The 24,491-nt window shown below is 42.8% G+C and overlaps 1 protein-coding gene across 4 annotated transcripts in view; it reads right to left on the bottom strand.

The window, feature by feature from the left end:
- Window positions 1-1,244: 1,244 nt before the first annotated feature.
- The window catches only part of Ccdc169 (coiled-coil domain containing 169), a 29,630-nt gene continuing 6,383 nt past the window's right edge, over window positions 1,245-24,491 (bottom strand). The window contains exons 3-8 of one of the 4 annotated variants that reach the window (XM_031373864.1): window positions 22,057-22,167; window positions 21,936-21,976; window positions 15,056-15,154; window positions 13,437-13,490; window positions 9,261-9,337; window positions 1,245-1,530 (exon numbers count right to left, since the gene is read on the bottom strand). In XM_031373864.1, the coding sequence (XP_031229724.1) occupies window positions 1,431-1,530; window positions 9,261-9,337; window positions 13,437-13,490; window positions 15,056-15,154; window positions 21,936-21,976; window positions 22,057-22,167 (482 nt within the window). In that variant the 3' untranslated portion in view covers window positions 1,245-1,430. Of the gene's footprint in view, window positions 1,531-9,250; window positions 9,338-10,174; window positions 10,340-13,436; window positions 13,491-15,055; window positions 15,155-21,935; window positions 21,977-22,056; window positions 22,168-24,491 lie in introns of those variants that run through there. The other 3 variants (XM_031373865.1, XM_031373866.1, XM_031373867.1) reach the window with 3 other exon arrangements.

Below are 24,491 nucleotides of genomic sequence, written 5' to 3'. Positions count from 1 at the left end.
CCCTTAAAAGGAAGGACCCTCCCTCTCCTGGCAGCCCTCCCTGTCTGTCACCAGCTCCTCAGGTAGGAGTGAGGCCCATGTGTACCTCCACCACTGGAGCTGGATGTTGGCTAGCTTGATCTTGTGCAGGTTTTGTGCAGGCAACCATAACTACTGCAAGTTCATGAGTGCAGCATTGTGGTTCTATTATCTACACATACATGTACATATTACACATAATATATACATACATACATACATACATACATACATACACATAAACCCCTCAGGTGTAAAAGACACATTACATATAAAAGGAAACAAATGACATTTCTCATCAGATACAGGTCAAAACATCACTTGCTTAGATATGCACAAGAAATTTAAATTCCAACAATGTCTCTTATTTAAATGGGTAAGTAAGTTATATGGATCTTCCTGACCTTGATTACAATTAGAAAAAAAACCACAAGTCACAAAACACCCTAAACATGAATAAAGCTCAACAAAGTTCATGGGTCCTAAAAACAATTTCTTATCCTCCCTCTATTTCCTTCTAATCTCCAGTATTCCAAAATCTTGCAAAGTTTGGTCCAAAGACTAGGCCATTAGTGTTTTGAGTTAGTAAATATCACAAAATGTGAGTTAGTAAATATCACAAAATGACTTTAACGCCACATACACAGTGGCAGTCCCCTGTGATTGAAGAGGTTTTCTAGAATTGCAAGAAATCTTACAAACTTTATAATCCCCTGTGATTGAATAGGCTTTCTGTAAGTCTTATAAACTATAGAATTTACCACAGTCATTTTTATAGATGTAGGAAATAAACATGAGGTGATAGGATTTGCCCTAAATCCTCAAGGTTATTGGCAGAGGGGCACCCCCAAGAACAATGCAGTACATGGCTGAAGTTATTGACAACATTTCCCTGAAACTTTCATATGCATGTGATCTGGGATTATGTTGAAACCTTGATTTTCAAAAGCTTAACTGGGCATGATGCATTTTAAAATAACAAAAAGATGTGTATATATATATATATATATATATATATATATATATTACACACACACATATATATGGTTGTGTGTATATATATACACACATATATAATACATAAAATAATATATGTTAGCTAATGTTCAATTTAGAAACCAAATACAACATAAAAGTGTAACACTCTACTGAGAGTGCTGGAATGATGTCAACTTTCAGGTTCCCTTCTGAGGTATTATAAGAACTATAAGCATATGTACTGGATATTTAGGGTCACTGGAGACACATGACTTTTATGTAGACAGAGGAATCAACTTTTGAAAGAGCGAGAGAAGCTGCTCTTCCTCATCTATTTCCTCCCCTGAAGAATGTATTGAACATTAGCTACCTAAACCGAAGACGCTGAATGAAGAAAAGGATGGAAAAAAATAGAAGTCTGCCCAGCTCTGGAATCACAGGTTGAGTTTTGGAAGATGGTTTGATCTTGAAACTTTTTTAACTTGTCCTTTCTTGGCATTTGTTGTCTTCTGATTCATGGAATTGTGTCTTCCACTGAAATAAAATAAGCATCGATCATAATTTTTCTGTCACTGCTGTCTGCAACAAAAATAGTATATGCCACATATGGAGAACCAATGTCGACCCATCCATCTCCTTCAGTCTGGAGTAAGGAAGCCTTCATCTGCACATGCTGCCTACAGCGCAGTCTTAGGCAACTATGTCATTGTCTCACTGTGATGGGGCAACCACTGCAAAAGATGAGTCTCCCGAAGCAGCCCATGGGGTACCCAGTGTGGAAGGCCCTGTCTAACAAGAGCGAGGGGATCAATCTGCTACTTACACTGAGTTAAAGTCCAGAACACAGAGAGGCCAAGAGATAGAATAGGGATAATAGGATAACACTAACACACTGATTTCCGTTCTTAGGTCCCATGGGATCTTCTCTTACTGGCTTATCCAGTTTTGTGCAGGTGACTTCTTTGTGTTCTTCTGTGAGATAGCAGAGGCTGCTTCAGTTCCTGTGCTTTTCAAATCTATCCGAGAGTGGTCTCAGCAAAACAACCAAGTAAAGACCTGTCATTTTCCTCCTAAGCAAGAAAACTTTCTCTCCCCCACAAAAGCAAGAAGTTGGGGGGAAAAGTTCTAAAGTGAGTGGTTTAGAACTCTAGAAATCAAAAATATGTAGCAATTCTCAAGAATGTATGAAACAAAGAAAAAGTTGGGGACTTGGTGAGAATACTGAGTTGTGTGGAACTTAATTTCCCCTAGCTCTCCACTTGCCCCTTACCTCCAAGAAAACCAACAGCCCATAGCTAAGGTAAAACCACAATCCAACACACACTGCAGCAGCCGCCTATCACTGACTGCAAAGCTCTTCTTTGGCCTTCTCTGGGCACAGTCCAGCATGATCACTTCTATTGAAGAATTTGCCGGAACAAATTGAAGCCATCATTTAATTTCATGGCTACTATTATTTAAAACTAAGCTATCTAGGAAAGTTAAAGGGCTGGAGGTAGGTATTAATAAACTCCAGCACCAGTCTTGAGATGTGGAACACTCATATTCAGGTGTAGCTATACATGCCTAGACTCGTGTGTATCTTGACTTGAGAAGGACCTAAGCTCTCGCCTCTGCCAAAATTCAGGTGCTGCAAAAGCAGAAATGAGGGCAAAGGAATGCTCCTGTCAATCCTAAGGTAACCACTTTGCTCACCCAGCATTGTATGTAGTAACCACTCATGACAAAGAATACCATCTTCACAGAATGAATTTGAAAATGTCACCACATAATAGCAACCTTCAGCTAGGGGAGAAAAAGAGTATCTAAGATAAAGAATAGCTATGTAATATTATACAAAATGCCCAATTTGATTAAATAATGGATAACCAAAAAATGCAGATACAATATAGCTCTAATGAAAAAGGGGGGAGCTGTCAATAAAACCTCAGTTTAAAACATGAAATGCTGAAACTGCCATACTTAAAAATCAACACCAAAACAAAAACAAACAAACAAACAAACAAACCCAGAGACAGCACTTTAAGAAACAGCAATAAGAGCTGGGCGGTGGTGGCACACGCCTTTAATCCCAGCGCTTGGGAGGCAGAGGCAGGCGGATTTCTGAGTTCAAGGCCAGCCTGGTCTACAGAGTGAGTCCCAGGACAGCTGGAGCTATACAGAGAAACCCTGTCTCGAAAAACCAAAAAAAAGAAAAAAGAAAAAAGAAAAAAAAAAAGAAACAGCAATAAGAGTTGATTTTTCTGCATAGAAACCCAGCAGCAAATGGATCACAGGAAATTAAAAAGCTTCTGCGTGGCAAGGAGACAAGAGACGGGGAGAAGGAATGAAGAAAGTCCTGGCCCGCTATATTTCAGACGGGGCATTAATATCTATAGTATACAGAGGAATTGAAATATTCACCTCCCAAGCCCCCAAATTGCCAGTCAATACATGGGCAGTAAACTGAACTGAAGATGGTTCTCAAGCAAGAAAATGGTGAAGCAAACATGAAAAGGCATCCAACATCCTTATCCATCAGAGAAACACAAAATGACTTTGAGAATCCAAGTCACCCAAGCAGGAAAAATGATGACAGCAAATGTTAATAAGGATGCGGGGAAAGACGACCCTAGTTATTGGTGGTGAAGTTATCAATCAGTAGAGGCACTGTAGAACATGGTGTGGTTGTTTCTTTAAAAACTAAAACTAAAATTGCCATATGACTCTGCTTCTGATACATATGCAAAGGACTCTAACCCTGTGACAGAGATATGTGTGCACCTGTATTAGCAGTTGCAAGATTAAGGAGTCAGTCTAGGTGTGCATCATCAGATGAAGAGTGAAAATGTGACACAGACACACAATGAAAATGTAATCCGCCATGAGAAGAAATGAAAATGGAAACATACCAAAACATGGTAACTCAGGTTAGAAGACAAGTACCATGTGCTTCTTCTCATCTATGGATCTTGGCTTCTAATTTTTATGTGCATTTACCTGGAAGTGAATGTGGATGCTAGGAAAGTAGACAGTGCTCCTTCAGGGGTAAGATGCTTTTAGGGAGAGGAATGGAAGAGTATGAAAGTGGAAAGGGGCATCCTGAGGTTAGAAGAATACAAGAGGAACACAAAGAGATGGAAGAGAGGAGTGGTTGGGACTGGAGGGACCACTCAAACCTAAGTATATATGAAAATGCCACAAGGAAGCCCGTTACTTTGTAGTCAAATAAATAAATAGCATGCATAAAACATTGTCAGGAGTATCCATAGCAACATTATTCACATTATCAGAAATGTATAAATAATTCAAAACCCCATCAACTGACAAGTGGATAACCAATGGTCTATAAAAGTCTGGGATGCTAGCTAATCAACACAGTAAATCTGGCTGTGCTCAACATAGATGACCTTGAGAACCGAAGCTAGACATGTGAGTAGCACTCTACATGTGACACAATATTAGGGAACAAAACCACATAAAAACAGATTGGTGAGCACCAAGAGCCAGAAAGTGAGACCGCTGATGGGCATGACACTTGTATGGGAGTTGAAGGAGGAGTACATTCTAGAATCAGTGGTGATTGTTACTCAACCTGGAGAATACACTAAAGACTCTATCTAGTGTGTGTGACTTGAGACGCTTCAGTTTTGTCTGGGTGTGTACGTGGGAGTACCAGGTAACCATAATGTTCAGCTTAGCTCAAGAAGGCTCAGAAACCGTTATCTGTGGTTGCTACATGAATGATGCCCTGTAAGTGCTGCACATTTGTTGTTTGTGTGCTCTAATTATGGTTCATTCTTATTTTTCTCTCTTTACAAGAGGATGTCTTCTGATTTTGCTTACTCTTTATAGTTATTAATGCACTACACATTGGACAGGAATGAAATTTGAGAATATTTATCGAGTTAGGATTTTCTTCAAAACTTTCGACGTCTTCTACCACCCATCCAGTACAGGTTTCATTCTCATATTACCAGGGGAAAAAACTGAGTCTGGGAGTGACTACTCATTTAAAGACACATTGGATAATTTGATTGGAGAAAATTGATTTTTCTGTCTGCTCTGAATCCAGAGCAGAATTTCATTTACCATCATGCTTCTTGCATATATATTGTTATTTTGATTTGGAGACTTCCACAAGCTAGCTTGTGAGAGAATTTTTCTTCATTTATTATTTTCATTAAAATGACATGAAACTGCACAATTCATAGACAATATTAAAAATGAATTATCACAAATCATCCAGTACCACCACCAAATTAATTTTACATTATACTTTCTGCTTACTGTTATAGTTTTTTTCTACATCAGTTATATATTCTAGCATCTGCATTCTAGAGTCTTCTAGAATTGACTAGAACTTCTTAATCCTTTCCTAGTTTATTGAATTAGTTTAAGGCTGCAGATGTTGGCTGTATATCTGCTTGTTGCCTTGAAATAAAGCTCCCCAAGCAACCTGTCCCTCAAGAAGTCACAATTAATTTCCCAAGGGTGCCTTTATTCTGGAGCATGAAGGACTGCTCTGTCTTCCTCAAGGACTTTCCATCACTATATAAAACTTTCATCAACAAAGCAAAGAGGAAGCTGCATAGCAAAAAATAAAAAATGAAAGAAAGGAAGGAAGGTCACCGTTGGTTCTCTGATGAGCTGTTGCTGTGTATCCATCACTATTTGAGGTCCTTACTTGAAAAGTCCATAATTCACAGTTAATACATTCCATGGCCCAAAGTCCAAATCTACCTATGCCTTGTAGAATTTAGGGACAAATTCTAAACCTATTTCTAAAGAGCATTTCCCTTATTTATCTTAGTAATCCTTTATAAACAGTTTCTGCAAGGATCTCTAGCATAGATCTTTCATGGAGATGGAGAAATTCATTTACAGTCACAATTTTATGAAGTTGGAATACAATTGGTGATATTTGACTGGGCAGAGTCATTTTTTGATCAGTGTTTCAAACCTAATTTCTCTTAAATGGGTTTCTTCTGGTACTCTGATTCATCCTGAGTGTTGAACCATATCACAAGCCAGTGTTTGAACATGGGTGCTGCTAATATGGATGTTGCTTGTCACTCAAAGCTCCCTGTGTTAAACATGGCCCCCCGCAGTAATAGTGGGAGAGAGGATATGGAATCTTCAGGAGGCTGGGTCTGATGGGAATAGTCTTGGGGTCACTGGAAACGTATCTCTGAAGCCAGTGGTGAGACCCAGCCCCTTCTTCTTCACCTTTCTGCCTCAGTTTTGTTCTACCTTGTAATACCAACTAATAATCAGCATGCAGCTTGACACAGGCACAGCACAGTGAGGGCAATCAAGCATAGACAAGATCCTTTTAAACTAAGGCTAAAGTAACCCTTTAAAAAAATAGCGAGTGATCATGTTAGCCTCTGTTACAGATGCAAGTTGATGAGCACATGAGACTGTCAACCAGATCAAACACTAAGGCCATGGCTCTTGAGTTTTAAAACTATTGCAAAACATGACATGTCTGAGAGTGTGCAAACCATAAGCTCATAGTTCTGTAAAGTACCATAAAGTTCAAATTCCAGTAACTATTCCCCAGGCTTATAGATAAAATACTGTCATCTGACTGCAAGGTTCTCCTGTACTTCCTAATTCTCAGCCCCGTTTGTAAGGACTATCCTGTGTTTCTACACCAGATTACTTCAGCCTCTTTTAAACTTTATGTGAATGAAGCACATTTACATATTTCCTTATAAATAACTATGAGGATTGTCTAAATACTGTATAAAGAGTATTTATTACTATGTAGTATATATGTATAGATACTAGAAATATCCATTCCCTACTGATGAACATTTTAGGTGTTTTTTTTTCCTACCTTTGACTATCATGGATAAAATGTCTATGATATCCATGCACAGGTCTTATGGTATAAATGCTCTATTGTATTGAGAAGTAGAATTGCTGGAAACAGTAGGTGTGTGGGCACCTATAGAAGTGAATACTGAGCACCATTCCCAAGCATCATCTGAATCCACATTCCATCAGCTCCCACTGCACTGTTGTGACTGTGCCTCATGTGGCCACACTGCTCTGTAGGTGAGGAGCAGTGTTAACACTTCCTCCCAAGCTCAGCACCACTTGGGTCAATCAATGCCACTGTGAGGTGCTTAGCACCAGCACTAGCTATGACTCCAATACAATCAACAAAAGGAAGATATTAAAATTCTGTGGGTAGGTCAGTAACTCAGAAACAATATTTTAAGGCACTCCTGGCTACTTAAATGTATTCAAATATCTAATCAGGAAGACAGAGATGTTTCTGTTGGGGGTGGTCTGAGTAGTGTTGCTTTTAGTTTCAGACAGTGAAAGTCATATTAGTCCAGCTGTTTGACCACTCATCAGCTCAGTGATCCATTCAAGGATTATTAAGCAGCAATCTATGGTGGACAATCTCTCCACATTCAGATTCATCAGAGACAGAGTGGATCTGGGTGGAATGAGCAGTTCCGAAGGTCCTGAGGCAGCTGACTGGATGAGCCCCTGCCTATGGCATCCACCTCCTATATAGAACTTCAGGCCCAGAGGGCCCAGGCAAGCAGATGGAGGCCTGGTGTATGGCCATGGCTCCATAAGGAGACGGGGGAGGGGGGCTGATACCTTGGTGATCTCCTTGGGTACCCTCTGTCAAACCTAATGAGATCCCGCAGGAAGTAGGTACTTAGCTATGGTGACTGTGATTTCAGGGTTTATTCTAAGACAGCCAACCTCAAGAGTATTCAGTGAAAATCTAGACTGGCCTCAGAATCACAGCATAGGAATGTTTTTGGATATGTATATTAATGTAATGGGAATAAGGCCTTAGTTGAATTTTCAAAGTACCTCTTTGCTATCAAAGAAAATTTCAGAAAAGTAGTGGTGTATTTTAAAAATAGGATTGGATTGCTATACACTACAGCAATCTGTGTAGACTGCTGTAGAGAGGAGCTGACACAATATCTTGGGATTACTGTCCTCTGGAAAGCCTGCCCACAAAGTTCCTAGTGGCAACAGTTCCCTGACCTAATAAAACCTTGCCCTACGTGGGAAGCATATCACTCTGTGCCATACCATCACAAAACCTGCTTATGTTCTTAGAGTCTAGGATATCAGCAGGAGTTAGGTAGATGTGTGACTCCAGGCAACAGAACCATCGGGTGCTTCAGGCAGTGAGCCTCCCTGGGAGATGAGAACCTAATGAGTGTGTGCTACCCAGGCAGCGAGATCGAGACCTAGTGTGCTGTCAGCTTGCTGTTGTAAGTCACTCTTGGAGGGGACTAAGTATGTCAGCAGGACTCTGCTTAGACAGGACTTGATGAGTTGCCACCAAATCCTCACAAACTTGACTCCAGAACCTTTTCCCTTGTGGATGTCCATGGGAATCTTCCCTCTGTGATACATCCTAGCACAAGTACAAATAATGTCCTGAGTTCTGGACCCTACCATGGAGTATGTTACCATGGAGACGATCCTGGGAATCTCAGACACAGTGGTTTGATTCTTTTTCCATGGAGGTCCTTCGTCAAATTTTAATATTTAAACTACACTAGAATTCTGATGAAAATGTATAAAGATAATTAATTTTAATTTAAATAAGTAATGACTATTAGTGAAAAATATGCTTTGGCCCATCTAGCTGAGAATTGGGCTACACCATTAATCTTTACCAAAGAAACCTCTCATAGTACATATCCTTTGAGAACTTCCCATCTTGACTACAGCTAGACAGGATTGATTTAGAACTAATTTACAACTTTGTTTAATTTTTTTCAATACTATATATGAATATCCTTGTCATGTAGACCAGATCAGGTGATTCCATATTTTCTATAGAACCTAGAAAGTTCACAAGTACATAAAACCTCAGCAAGATCCTTTGTTCTTCAGCATAAAGTAGCCTCGTTTATATGGGATCCATAGTTAAGCTGTACTGTATCCATAGCAACAAACATGTTTCTCCACCGAAAAGGTGCAGACAGGCATCAGCTGTGCCTGCTGTGTTGTTAGGAGTGTCGTTTTAACTCTGCCCGGGTTCTCTGTTGCTTTAGTTTAACATGCCCCCTCCTTTGGAGACTAACAGTGCTCCAGGGGGCTCCAATCCAATGTGTATGGCATGTGAGGCCACTAGATTCTCTGCAGTGTCTTCCCATGTGCTCTTTTATACATGGCTATAAAATCTAGAATCTCAGCTTTCAAAATATAACGGACACCTTGTTGTGAGACTGCCACACGAGGGCGAGTATAATGAGCTAGGCAAGGGGAGATGTACCTAGACGTACGTTTTCACAGGACTTTCCTTCATTCTAGGCAGCGGGTCCATCTGTTGCCTCTTAGATACTTGATTTAAGCCAGAAACCTGAAACACACACACATACAAAAAAACCAGCATGTTTACCTTTTACTCCCCAACTGGTTTCTGGGTTAAAAGAGTCTATTTCCTGTCCATTTCTTTCACAAGCATGTCTCTTACTAGCATGTGTAGGGGCAGCTAAGAGTGACAAGAAGTTCAGCCATTTTCTAATCTGATAAACATTTTGAAGTTTCTGTACAAAGCCCCTCTTGGTCCCATAGTCCACATGACTTTTAAATTAAATATGAAGAAATCTATGAAAGTCGATTGGTGGGCCACTAGGAATTTTTGTAGCAGACATTAAACACACATAAAACACAGATCCTGCCAGCAAGGCAGAAAAGGAAAAGAGCAGTATACATGGTAGGAAAGCAGAAAGGTAAGATATTATTTTCAATGCATTTATTTCGTGATTTTTTTCCAGGGTAGGCAAATGGATGTCTCAAGCGATTGAAGAACATTGGAGGCTGATCAACTTCAAGATGGCTACTGAAGCCATGAATGAATGAGTTCCTCAATCAAGAGCATCACCGAAGAGAAGAAAGTCAGTGATATACAGTAAACTACAGTATCTAAGGGACACCATATTAACAGTAGGGGATCCACCTAATGCTGTCAGTGAATATCTGTCAGGGAGTCACAGCACCAGCCTAACCCAGGTTTGGTGAGACGCCATGAGTGGATAAGGCAGAGAGTGGGACACGTGTCCTCTTCTGGCATCCATGCATGCCTGTACATGCTTTCGGTAGATATATCACACATGAGCACAGATGTGGCACACACACAACACACTCATATCCAAAAGACATCAAAAGAATTTAGAATTGGTGGACAGTCCAACAGCCTCTTATCTATAAACCAAAAGCATTTATATTTAACATTCTCGTGCTCTTTGCTAAAATTCTGATATTTGCAACAGACAGCAAAACAAATTTATCAGGTCTTCTAACCCACTCAGAAGTCAGTCCTGCTTCGCTCTTTAATAACTCCTTGCGTCCTTGAGAAGACCTGTGGAGGGAGTGGGTTTCAGTCAAAACACACCCATTTGGGTTGTTAAATGACAAGTTAGATATTAACAGCTTGGAAGACACAGGGGCCGGACCCTCCCTCACAATCCATAACTTTAAACCAAGAACTAAAACGAACTTTAATTACTGGCTAGGAAAGGAACCCAACTCACATCTTTGACTTTGGAAGGAGCCTTACATGAGCTGCCTGGAGGGCCACGAATGGAGACCTTCTAAGCCTGGCTGAAGGAGCCCTAAACCTGTATGGGATTAGGAGGCTTTCTGATCAAGAACAGAGACACGCCACAGCCTTCCTCCTCTAAGTGAAGATGTAAACAGGCCTGTCAATCCCCTGGACAGGACAGAGTCCCTCAGGAGAAGCTGCTTGTTCTAGAGACCTTAGAAATAGCATAATGGCTACCTAGCGTGTAGGTCAGGCCAGGGGTCTCCTTGGCCATTGTCTGCTCACACTGCTGGAGAGCACATTTACTCGGTAATACGCCATGCCTGTCTTCTACACTGCTCACTGTATCTGTCTAAATTCTTCCCACAGAGATCACAGGAAGGGAGACAAGGAAGGCAGAGACTGAGTCAGGTGACAAACAGTGGATAGAAAAGGAGACAGCCAGAACCAGCATTACAGAAACATCTACAACAGACTGAGCAAACACAGATCGATGTTTTTATTCATTCAGTGTGGGAAGAACAAAAGTCACCCATTAACCTTCCCAGGCGCTGTAGTGTGCACATGGCCAGAACCACCTTTGATGATGAAGATTAACAATTTGCTCTAGAGTGAAATCCTCATTAACGTTTATATTTTATAACATTATACCAGGATTAATGCCTTCCTGGAAAGCTGTTGGCTTTGATTGAACATTTGATGAGTCTGCACAGTTAGTGAGATTAATCCACCTAAGTGGAATTTTTTTAGATAAAGGTAAAATGGATGTTTCAGAGGCAAAAGGCTTTGACTTTTCAGACAAAATCTTCAAGGCTGTTTTATATGAATAAAGTTTTTCCTAACAATGGGCTTTTAATTGTCAGTTGTATAAATGCTTCCTTTAAACACTGACTGACTCTTCGTAGTAAACAGTAAGGCAACAGGAAGAGTTGGGCACCCTGTCTGACCTCCACAGGGACATACAGTTGTGTAAAGCAAACACATGTGTTAGCTGTAAGAATCCAGAAGGCAAGTGGAAATCTCATCACAGAGCGAGAATGTCCAAAGACCAGGAAGGAATGGGGAGATAGCATCCCCCACTTACTGGACTTTAGAGCCTCTGATACGTCAGACACTTCATTCTACACTTCAAACACAGGGTTCTCCGAATACTTCCAGACCTGGAAACTGATGTTATTATATCTTCCCTCAAGGGAGACAAAGAAGGTGAGGTCCAGAATGGTCATAGCAACAAGGGGCTGAGAGATGTCTCAGGGGCTAAGAACACGTAAGAACATATAGTTGGCAAACATGAGGACTTCCTTCCTTCCTTCAAGTTCCCAGAATTCAAGTAAAAAGCCAGGCATGGTTGTGTGCACCTGCAACTCTAACAGGAAGGAGACCCACAGATCCTAAGAGCTTACCACACACAAACACACACACACACACACACACACACACACACACTCATACACACACACACTAACACAAACACACACACTCATACACTCACACTCACACACACTCACACTCACACACACTCACTCACACACACACTCACTCACTCACTTTTTAAGAAGTTAACACTGTCTGGCACCATGGTCTGTGGTCCTTCCATCAAGTCAAGGCCTCATAGAGAAGATAGTGTTCAGAAGAGAACTCCAAATGGAGTGGAACAGGCTCGGACAAGAAAGAGTATATTCCAAGCAGAGTGTGGATGTAGAGGACAGGCAGGAGGGAGCATGTGCTGCAGGTATGAGCCTTGCTTCCCAACCATTGCCAAGAACGAAGGCGGCAGCATTGATGGTGACCATAGGATGAGTGATGGCAGGGACTGACCCGTCTTGTCTCATTTCCTACGAACCTGTTGACACTAAGCCCCAAGCATCCCTTTGCCACTGTAACTCTAATTTTCATTCCCAAATTCTACCATACTTGCCCTTCTGGCCTCCAAATCCCCATACCTAGGTCCTTGTCTGAATTGTTTCATAATCATCCTTAATGCTCTGTAACGGATGCTCCAGATGCCCCTGGGTCCCCCACCTCCCGACCTGCCTAGCTGCATTCTCCTTCTGGATCCCTTGACTTCACCATTGATGCTCTTCAGAACTATGTCCTGAACTGTCTTCTCTTTTCTTCTTACATGTAGTCCCTGCTCTATCTCATTCTCATGTCTGCAATTACTCTCTGTGTGCCAATATTTTCTAAATGTCTCTTTCTAATCTAGTACATTTTCCTGATCATTTTAGACATTCACCTGATATCTAGATACTTCTGTTTGGATAATATTCATTGAAAACTGACCTCATATCCTCATCTTAAAACATGTATCAAAACAAAATTATATAAATTAAATATGCATGTGAGCATCAAATAGCAAAGTACATACATGCTGAATGGTACGGTGGATGTTATAAAACACAAAGATGAAGACAACCTTCTAAACCACACAGAAGCCTACGTCACAGCACTAGCGATGTAAAGCACAGCCTCTGTAATGTCACCAATAGCACAGATGAAACCGGAAACCAAATGGAAGCTATCAAGAGTCAGGGACACTTGTATTGATCACTTCCCTCTCCCAGCAGTGCTTGCTGTGTAGCTCAGACCCCCTCCCCCCCACCCCCCGCCACAAGCAGGAAGCAACACGCCTGGAATTTTCTAACACCTGACATCATTAGGTTACCTGCATCACAGCCATTACGAATCAAACCATGCAAATGTATCTATTAACTGGGGAGACCCTTTCATCTCTTTATAAAAGTTTATAAAAGCCTTCCTTTCCACTTTCCATATGTAAAAGAAAACCCCATATGTTTCCTCCCAGAATTCCAACATTGGTTTCTCTGTCAACCAAACAAGAATGGAAAAACAAAATGACTTGTAGTCAGAGGAAATTTAGAATTTGTGAAAAAAAAAAAAAAAAGGGAGTTACCTGAGTCATTTCCGCGATGTATGAACGGCGCTCATTGTTGGTCCTGTGGTATGCCTATTAAAAGATAGCAGGAAAAGCCGGCATGAGGAAGGGATAGCCACACTAACAGGCCAGGTTTTACATCTCCTGCTTTTTATATCAAATGAAATGTGGATTTAAAGAATGTGCTAGAGTCCCAAAGAGAGACAACCCCTACCTGGTGCCATGTAGCCTGGCCAGGCAGACCCCTGCATGATGTCACATGGCACAGGAAGGGCATAGGACCCTTGAGACCCCTCCTGAGGTGACCTCAGACACCCAGAGGCCCCAGGCATCACCACGATGAGTAAGTACATGGTGGAAAGATGGAAGAGGAGAAGCAGAAGGATGTGTGCATGCTGAAGAGAGACGGAGCTGTAGAGAGACAGAGCTGAAGAGAGACAGAGCTGAAGAGAGACAGAGCTGGAGAATGTGTGCATGGTGAAGAGAGACAGAGCTGGAGACTCGAGGGTAGTGAGTATGCATGGTGAAGAGACAGAGCTGGAGAGAGACGGAGCTGGAGAATGTGTGCATGGTGAAGAGAGACAGAGCTGGAGACTCGAGGGTAGTGAGTATGCATGGTGAAGAGACACAGAGCTGGAGACTCGAGGGTAGTGAGGAACAGACTGATATGAGTAGCCAGTGCTGCCAGCTGTGTAAGGTCCTGGCTTGTGCTGCCACCAAATGCTATGTCTAGGTCCGTGGCCCTACAGCAGTGGGGGTCTGTAACCACCAAAAGCAGACTTGCCTGGTCTGGGCTGCTGCCTGGGGCCATGTTGATGTCTGAGGGCTATGCAGAACTGGTCCCATCCCTCACTTGGGCATTGTGGGAGAGCTGGCCCCAGGGTCATGCAAAAGGAAAGACTGGCCCTGTCCCTCACTGGCTGCAACACTTGGGAGTGCAGACTCTGTACCTCACCTGAACAGGGGGGTTTGGGGATGGAGGTTGGGTGAGCTGGCCCTGAGGGCATGAGAGCAGGAGAGCTAGTTCTGCCCCTTCTAGGCTGTGGCATTGATGAGCTAGCTGGGGCAGTACTGGAGAGCTCACTCTGGCAGTGTGGGTGAGGAAGAGCTGGTGGGATGACCAGCTCAGAAACCTCCCAGGCTCAGATCCAGGGCTTCGAGTTGACCCAGTCCAACATCTACCCCACTGGTGAACTGGTGGAGCACATGAAGGGGTGGGTCCTGCAGATCCAAAGCTGCAGGATCTCCATGACAACAGCAAGAGATCTGAGAGGTGTCCTAGTGAGGTTCCAGTATTGACAGGATAGCAGAAGACAGAGGCCTCAAATCAGACCAATGACTCATTGCAATGAACACTTACAAACAAAGAAGTGTGGGCAAAGGGTATACTGTGGGGCACACTATGACACACTACAGCTTCCACAAGATTTTCTTTTCTTTAGTGGGATAGGTCGCAAAGGCAGAGGGTCAGGATGAGGGGATGGGGAGAGGAGTGAGATTTGGGTACATGATGTGAAGTTCACAAAAAACAAAACAAAACAACAAAGGTTTTTTTTAAAAAAAAAAAAATAGAAGCTACTAGAAATAAATGGCATCTCCAGCTCCAAGAGCACCGCTTCCTAAGGGATGAAACCAACCTTTGACTCCTGCTCCAGTTTAAGTTCATAGTCTTTCACTTGATTTTCGAGACTCCTTTTTTCTTTTTCTAGTTGTTTAAGTAATACGTTTAAAGATTCCTGGAAATATGAACAGAGAGTTTTATGTACTTGTGGTTCTAAGCAACAATTAAAAATCATTAAAATCTTCCCCAGAGGATGACTGCTAAGCACCAATGGCGGCTGTGAGTCCATGAGCTGTACTGGGCATTCTTAAAGCAACAGCAACAATACATAGAACAGTTGTCATATTTTGAGGTCTGTGTGGTGAATTACACTAAGCGCCTTCTTGATTTATTTCAGAATTAGATCTGTTGTCCTGAGGTCTCCAAAACTGTGTCTCTGCACAGAAATTTCTAGGGAAAAGTAAAGATTTATAAAATCTGAAGAGAAATCAAAATAGATGTATTTCCATAGATGACTTCATTGGATTTGCATTACAAATCATCAGCTAGCCTGTCTTTCTGCTTAATATAGAGAAAATTGCAGCACGGGGGTTATCTAATTATCCCAAAGGTGAGGCACTGACTACTGGGAGAGCTGGAATCATAACCCTGGTAAGCTAGTTCCCAGGGTCACACATGCTCACATTGCCAGTCACACTATTGTTGCCACAGTAGCAATGTGGTACAGGCAGACTACATGACCTCTGCTAACCGTGTGCTTCATGCATTACACTAGTGTAAACTACCAGAGACACTAGGCATCCCCACAAGAGAAAAGCTGAAGGCTCCTCTCCCCTAAAAGAGGAGGAAATGAAGCAGATTGTGGTGACCAAGATCAATAATACTATACATATTTAAGAGTCAGGGAAGTAGAGTAACACTGGGCTCCAGCCGCAATGAGGCCGCTCTCATGCCTGTGAGGTACAGGAGGAGCTGCACCTTGCGTCCTCAGTGGTGCCTCTCCAGGGGCACCGTCACAGTTCTGGGAGTCCTGGCATCTCTATCAGGGTCCTCAGCTGCACACAGCAGGTCCATCTGGCCTAGGCACTCACGTGCCTTTCACAGAGTGGACATCAGCCCATGTCCTACTGTGCTTTGCTCTCCTGCTGTGGTGACAGAGGCTTCCTGAGAACTCCCCAAAATTGCTATCTGGTCTCACACCTAAGATCTTGCTCATTAACAGCAGCTCCCTGTCTCTCATCCTAATGCACGCTGCACGGCAACTTACTAGCAACCCTGTATTTCCAAAACTCCTGTCTCATGGCTTCTCCTACAGTATCCTGTCTGTTAGGGCACATCCTTTTTTTTTTTTTTTTCTATTTTTCAAGACTGGGTTTCTCTGTGTAGCCCTGGCTGTCCTGGAACTCAAACTCACTCTGTAGACCAGGCTGGCCTCGAACTCAGAAATCTGCCTGCCTCTGCCTCCCAAGTGCTGGGATTAAAGGCGTGCGCCACCACCGCCTGGCTGATCAGGCCTGAGAAAGTAAACTGCCACCCTGGGTTGACCAACTGGAATCTTAGCCACCAATCAGGACATATCTGCCAGGTACACAGGGGCCCAGACAGGCATGCCCCGCCTTCCTGCTTCCTTAGATCACTTCCAGTACCACGAGTTTTACACCTAGTCCTCTGAGAAGTCGATGCCAAGGTGGGGTCAAAAGTGCAGAGAGCAGGAATGCCCATGTGAGGATGAGGGAGGGAGAAACAGGAGGCTGGGAGAGCAGTCTCATGGGCTCCCCACAAGGCAGGCCAAGAAGCTTGGCTGGAAGCAGGTACTCCCTCTTCTGTCTGCTTGCAGCCTACAAAACACCTTAGGAAAAAACCCTAAGAGGAAACGTTCAGCCCAATCAGTCAACTTCGGAATCCCATCTATGCCAGGAATAGCTCTGCCATTGTCTCTCTGCTGCCAAAGCTGGAGGGCAGAAAGCAGACCTTGGCAAATGTGGCCTCAATGGAGTCAAAGCCAGGCTCCTAAGGTCCTCCATCAATCTTCTGCCTGCGGAGTCAGAGTCACGCTGCCTGAACCATCATGTTTCCTTTGTCAACAGAACAACCTCGTGGTGCTGACCTGGCCAGAGTTTTGTAAGTGAAGGGGCTGGCGGAGGAGAGGGGGAGGGGTGCAGGGTTGGGCACAGGTCAGAGTCAAACTCTGCTTCTTAGAAAAGCCCAGTTCCTTTCTCAGTGCTCCATCTCACTCTCACCTTCTACTTGTAAAACCTTGAGATCCACAGCTATAACATATTTTTTTTTTATCCTGAAAACAGACTCCTGGCTGAAGGGAACTGTACCCACTACACGAGGTGACAAGGAGTCTTGAGTGACCGGCACTCTCTGTCGCACCCTACCTCTTCCATACCTGTGGCTGCCAGATCTTCACCTACAGGGCTGCTCACCAAACCACTGCTGTCCCTCTCTGTGCTCTGTTGAGCCTTCTTCAATTGTCCCATGCAAACTACCCTGTTTCCAGCCTTAGACGTCCACGAGGTCCTTACGTCTCTTGCCTGTGAAGTTTCAGCCTCAGCTCAGTCATTTGCTTGAAGCATCAACTGCCATTTAACTGCTGGCCAATGTCACATCCAAATCTAAAAGCAGAGCCCTGGGTGTCCTCAATCTTTACTTGGCACTTCAAACTCAGCTTTGCCAGATTAACATTGTGGTTTCACTTCCACAGTTTGTATCCTAATACACTCGTTGTCACACAACACTAAGCGTGGTTTTTCAATTTTCCATGGGCTAGATGAGAATAGATTTGAGTTTTTAATTTAAAAAAAGGGGGGTACAAAAAATGATAAACTACACTCTTCCACTAAAAAAAGAAAAAAAAGAAAAAGTGTTATCAGAGCCCAGGCTCCAGACATACTGCTCAGCCTCTGTCTCCATCACTTGCTCCACAGTGAAGAGTGTTGGCTAAAATAGAACATTCTATTCAGACACATCTGAGAAGCACAGCAGGGCTGCCATTTCAGTCACAGGGGACAATTTACACTCAAACTATGAATCCTTAAATAAATCAGGCTCAAGATTAACCACCTGCCCTGCTGCTGTCTGAGCTTATGAATCACACTGCTTTTCTCCGTCTGGCTGTGTACTCATCTCCCATGCTAACCAGCAGCCTTGATCAACCATAGGTTCCATCCTGTCCTGTCCTGACTTTCTTCATCAAGTCTCCTCTTACTTGCCTGATGAGTCCCCATAGAAGAAGGCATCCAAGTTCTATGGCCAGCCTCAGCACTGCACACACAAATGGCTCCAGCTGAGTGGTCACAACTCCTAGGCTACATCTTATTTTCCTTCCTGGACCTGTTATGAGCTCTGCCCCCTCTTACGCATGTGTGCGTGTGTACACACACATACACACACACACACACACACAGTGCTTTAAAATTACAGTATAGATCAGGCATAAAGGTTTGCTTGGCAGTCTGGTGGGAATTAGACCAGCATCAAAGTTAGTTATGCACTGGAAAAACCAAGAACCTGTTCTGGATTTCCCTAAGACTACCACCATCATCAAATTACCCTAGAGTCTAGACTAGTACGGAATAAGTACTGTATTTAGCAAAAGGAAACCTTTAACAGTACTAAAATATTCTAAGTTAAAGTTAGGGTCTATTCTGGATTTTGATTCTTTGTTTTCCTCATGGCAAACTTACTAAACTGGCTATTTGGAAAGTGATTTTATCAGAGGGATGGGCCTGTCGCCACATCCAGGGGAGGCTCTGTTCTTTCTGAAATGAACTTACTGAAATGGTTCTGATCTTTCCAAGCTGGTGTGTCTCTGTTTGCGTAAATCAATGGTCACAAGCCAGAGAATTGTCTAGTAAAGACAAACTAAAGCTAAAGGTCCTCCTAGAAACTAGATTCTCAGAATGGACACCAGGATTTCATGCTGCTTCTTTGAGAAACTGTTTTCGACAACAGTTGCTTCTTAGCATTGTAACTTAGCATTTTCACCTACATTCTTGTTTTAATTTGCTTTGAAAAGCTTACACTGCAGGGCTGTGTTTGGATACCTGAAGTAAAATATACTTAGGATTTAAATAAAAGGGAAAAAAATGCCTACTCCTCCATCCCATACATAAATGAAGCCTAACGGCTACTTCTTTTCTCAAAACTAATGTTAATTGTTGCACTGAAGAATTCAACAACAGCAATAATAGACAGGAGTAGGGGGCTAACTACGAATTAAAATATCCTGCTAGAGGTTTTAAGAGAGTGAAACAACAATATGACTTCACCCCAGACGCTGCCAGCCCAGATAGATTCTTCACGCTGACATTACAAGTGCCCCCTTGTGGACGAACCTGATTATTACAATATATACCACATTTGTTAATTTTTCTCTCTGGTTTGAAGCTATGCACCTGCCTTCAAGTAAACTGCTTTGATCTTTGGGGAGGATGCATAGATCGGTCACAGGTCCACCACAACCAGATGGACAATGGGAATTCTACGACCTACTTTTCATAACCCAAGATTTCTTCGTTCATCTTTTCATGATACAGTTGGCAAAGCAACTTAATATACTTTATACAAAACATGAATTTGCTTGTCAATGGGGTCATAGAAACAAAGTTAGCATTCAAACTAACTGACGTCAATTTGTGAGTATGTCAGTGGAAGCTGTACCTAGAAACTGATGATTCATAAGAAAGACAGAGAGAAACTGGGAGAAGGGATGGAGAGACGTTTGGCTGTGAAAAGTACTTCACGCCATAGTAGACGAGCTGAGTCTAGGTCCCAGCCCACACATCTGGGGGCTAACAACCGCCTAGAACTCCAGCTCCATGGAACCCAATGCCCTCTAGCCTCTTCAGGCACTGCACATGCATGCTGCTCATGCACGGATGCAAATGTACACTCATACACAAAAGTAAAATCATAGGTATATCTCTTTTAAAGTCAGAAATTCTGAGATGTTGTATATTCATAATCTGACCCGTAAAACTCATTTTAATCATTTACTCTGCCAACCTAAAGGGAAAATTGAAAAAAAATATATATACAAGTGTGTATATGTCTGAGCAACGCAAATTCCGTCCTGTCTTCTGAAGACTAAGACAGCGTGTCTGTGCGCCTTAGGGATCTAGAGACTGAGTCCACAGCACTCAGGCCTCGGTGCTTGCTGCTCAGTCCTCGGTGACATACTTCCGTGAACATGGGCCTTGTTTCTTGTTCCTTGTTGCTAGTTTCCCAATCCCTGCCGCTCAGAAACCTCCTTGTCTATGTCAACAAGAAGAAATACTTTAATACCAAATGTCCCTCATATGAGCTACAGAGATACTTAAATATTAAATGTCCCTTATATGAGCTACAGAGTCATTCTGAGGGCAAGGTCCAGGCATGAAGAGGCAGGGGGCAGGGAGTTTGTTTCCGCAAGGAGTATTTTACACGTTACACTACATAGGTCCTGTTAAAATGTTACCTGTCACTAAGAAAGGCTCTTACAACAGCTGGAGCAGCAATACCTAAAAGTGCCACAAGATGGCGATGTGAGCCACCAGAGGAGAGAAAAACCTGCTTTTTCCAATTTCAGAGGGAGGAGGGGTATTTTCTTGACCTTCCAAGACATTTGAGTATTCTAGGTCAGAGGTAACAGAAATGTGGGCAAACAGACTAATTCTTCCCCAGTTTGTCATTAATAAAAATGAGAGGTTTCTCTGTATTGTTCACTAAGGAATAGCAGTTACTCGAAATACATCCAGAAATTCACTGGTCCCCAGGGCCCTGTAAATGTGCTTATTGCTCTGCCTCTAGCTGCTCAAAACACACGGGTTAGTTCTGAGAGAAGTTAGCACCGTGTTTCTAACGGGAGAAGGTAAGGATGAGGCTGGCTCTGCACTAGGCTGGGTGGATCTGGGCAAACCCTGCCTCTTTTTACACTCAGTATCACCTGCTATAGAGGGAATTTAGCTTTATCTCACTTGTGTCTTGAGACTGACATAAAAGAGATTCATTTATGTACCTTGTATGTTTAATTAAAGACAATTTACTATTACAATACTGAATCCTACAAATTCAGCTGAGAATTATATTAATATCCTTCTCCCCACCCTGCCAAAAGACATTTTTCCTTTCAGTGTTTTTTGTTGTTGTTGTTGTTGTTGTTGTTGTTGTTTTGTTTTGTTTTGTTTTGTTTTTGAGACAGGGTTTCTCTGTGTAGCCCTGGCTGTCCTAGAACTCACTCTATAGACCAGGCTAGCCTTGAACTCAGAAATCTGCCTGCCTCTGCCTCCCAAGTGCTGGATTAAAGGCGTGCAACACCACTGCCCAGCATCATTTATGTTTTTGTCTGGGTTATTTTTCAAGTAAAAATTCAGCTTGGGCTCTGAGGAAAGTCTGCCTGTCAGCAGGGAGGACTCTTCCAGAGTCGTGTCTTGAGACTTTTTTACCTTCCTCTCAAGGATAAATTCACAAGGATAAAAAACATGTGCTTTATTAAAGGATAAGCTGTGTGACTCGCATGTGCCTGGGATGTAAAGGAACATTAGAGAGGGAGAGGACATTAACCGGCGACACTGAGAAGGCATGAGAGGGCTCTGTGAAGCTTTGTCCCAAATCTGGTAGCTGTGCTGATTTTGTGTGTTATTGTATATCTATCTGTGTGTGCTCCTGCATACACACTTCTGTCTACACATTTTGTGTTAAGGTGGAAACAGAACGCACACACTTTAGAAATGCAGAAGGTACTCGGTGGTCAACAGGCTTCTTCAAGTTCTTAGCCAGCCTGACTATTTTTCACTCTGTTGTGTTTGGCTCTACATTCGATGCTGGCCTGGCTTTTACGGGGTGGACTAGCCCGGAGGCCTTAGTCCTTGTCCAGCTCCCCTGAACTCTATCCAGGTTTCGCATAAGCCTTGACACTTGTGTACAACTTTCCCCGGGTGATTCTTTTCACTTAGGCCCCCTCTACTTACCACCGGCATCCTCTCATAGACACGAATGGAAGACAGTCGATCTGCAGAAAAGCAAAAGGAACAGTTGATATGCCCGTGGTTCCTCCTCAGGCCCACAGCACATGGAGCGCAGCTTCTGTACCTGAAGGGTTCCCACGGATCTTTTCCATTTTCTCTTTCAAAGACACGATTTGTTTTTCCAATTGGTCATTCAGCTCCAGCTGGGTCTCATACCGGGTTTTCCACTCACTGCCTGGATAAAAGTGGGGAGAGGAGATCACCCCCAATGCCACTTATTTGTTCCTTAAAAGGATACAAATCAGGGCTGGAGGATGAATGAAACAGCAAACAAACACCAGTACAGACTGGACTTGTTACTGGGACAGCCAGCACTCCACATCTGCGCTGCTAGACACAGACAGCCTTCCAACACTGAGATGCACATCCTCCCAGGCTGATGCGCAGAGTCACTACACCAAATTCCTCATGGAAGAGGAGGAAAGAGGCCCCAAATTACTGACCACACCTCCACGAGATACCACTGACCCCAAGTAGATGCAACTCTATCTCTGACCATGTAACTGAAGCCATCTTTCCCAATTTGCATCATGACAACAGAAGCTTTATAGATAAGAATGCTACCAAAATAATTAAATTTTTATTTATATGAGTATATTTCATCAGTTTAATAATATGCTACTATGGATACAAAACACAGACCTCCCCTCAAAAAGCAGAAGAGGGTTGATTCTTAGTTAAGTACAAGTGGCCACAGCCCAGGAACATGGATTCAAGCTGCCCCAGATACCACATGCTGCCACAGATGTGTTTGTATACGGCTTATTAGTTACAGAACTAAGAAAGTCATAAGTTAAGCTATTTACCTAATATACTTGTATGTCCATGGATAGGTAGGATATACACACGTGGGGCAAATTCTATGGTAGCCTTGGATGCTGTCTGGTCACATTCTTGGCTTTTAGATTGGTGGAAGCTAGGCATTTGCTGGGAATGTATTGCAAGGTTTCATTTCATAGTCAAAGGATATTACATTAGATTCAGGGGTAAGACATGAGGTTATTAACATATGCCCAACATGTGCAAATCACTGCGTGCAATACAACGTAGACTAAAGAACAGAAATCACATGATCCTATCCATAGATACAGGAAGAACCACTGACAAGGCAAAGCATCCCTTCACAACAGCACCAAAGAAACCGCCAGTTGAAAGAACATTTTTCAACACAATAAAGCATACAGCCAACATTGTGCTGAATGCGGAACAACTGAGAGCATCTCCTCTACAAGTACAGACAGCTCCCTCCCTCTATTCTTATTTAACAAAGGGCTCAAAGCCCTAGCTGGAACGCCAAGTGACAGATGCAGAGGGGGGAGGGAGAAGTCAGAGGACCACTGCAGCTGATAGGGTGGATCCTAAATACAAGCAACAGCTCGCCAAAGCAGCAGGAGACAGAGTCAGCGCCCCCAAGTGAGGGCGCTTCTGATTAGTGGGCATGAACTTGCTGGAAAATAAGCCAGTTAAAAGAATAAAAGACATTCACAGTAACTTCAAAATGAAAGAAAACAGAGATCCTAGGAATGAATTTAACGAGGAGGTAAAACTGCTATAGTGAACACTTTTAAGACCAAAGGAGACATCCACTGGAAGTCCTCCTGTGCTCACAGCTGGCAGAATTAATACTGTAAACTATTTATAAAAATGATCTGCAGACACAACACAATCCCTGTCAATATTTCAAGGGAAGTCTTTGTGTGAGTAGAGAAAACAGTGAAAAATTCATATGGAAGCATAAAAGGCCCCTGAGCCACAGCGACCTTAAGTGGAAAGAGTAAAGCTGGAGGTATAAGACTGGCTTCAAATTATATACAACCCCTAAAAAAAACTGCATGGTATTGGCACAAAAGCAAATATGGAACCATGGAATAGAATATCGCAGCGGCTTCTAATCTTCCTGATGCTGCAGCCCTTTAATATAGTTCCTCATGTTGGGGGGACCCCCAACTATAAAAGTATTTCATTGCTACTTAACTGTAACTTTGCTATTGTTATGAATCATAACAGTAAATCTCTGATATGCAGGACATCTGATTCTGTGACCCCTGTGAAAGTGTCAATTGACTCCCAAAGGGTTGAGACCCACAGGTTGAGAACCACTGGAACACAGGCTGAGAAACACAGACATACAGCTGAAACCATGGAGTCCTCCACTCTATGGATAATGGAGTTTTTCATCAGTTTGAAGGGAAAAGGTGATCAAGCAATTTATTCCAAATTCTGTACCTCTGAATTTCCCAGCTAAGGCCTACTAACAACAGCCCACACTGCTTTCACAAGTAGACACTGGCAACTGTCCCTGACTAGGGCAGATCTCAGTTGGCTCAGTCTGAGCAGAGCAGTGTGTGTGTGTGTGTGTGTGTGTGTGTGTGTGTGTCCCAATATTCACTGACCACATGGCAAACTGTGGATAGCAAATCATTTTCAAACTGAAAACTAATAATTCTCTCTTCCTAACTAATAATTACACTCATTTCTTTTTGGCTTTTTTTTTTTTTT

This window comes from Mastomys coucha, unplaced genomic scaffold (genome assembly GCF_008632895.1).
Source record: "Mastomys coucha isolate ucsf_1 unplaced genomic scaffold, UCSF_Mcou_1 pScaffold16, whole genome shotgun sequence".
Lineage (NCBI taxonomy): Eukaryota > Metazoa > Chordata > Mammalia > Rodentia > Muridae > Mastomys > Mastomys coucha.
The sequence above is the reverse complement of the archived record's forward strand: the minus strand, read 5'-3'. Positions and strand labels throughout refer to the sequence as shown.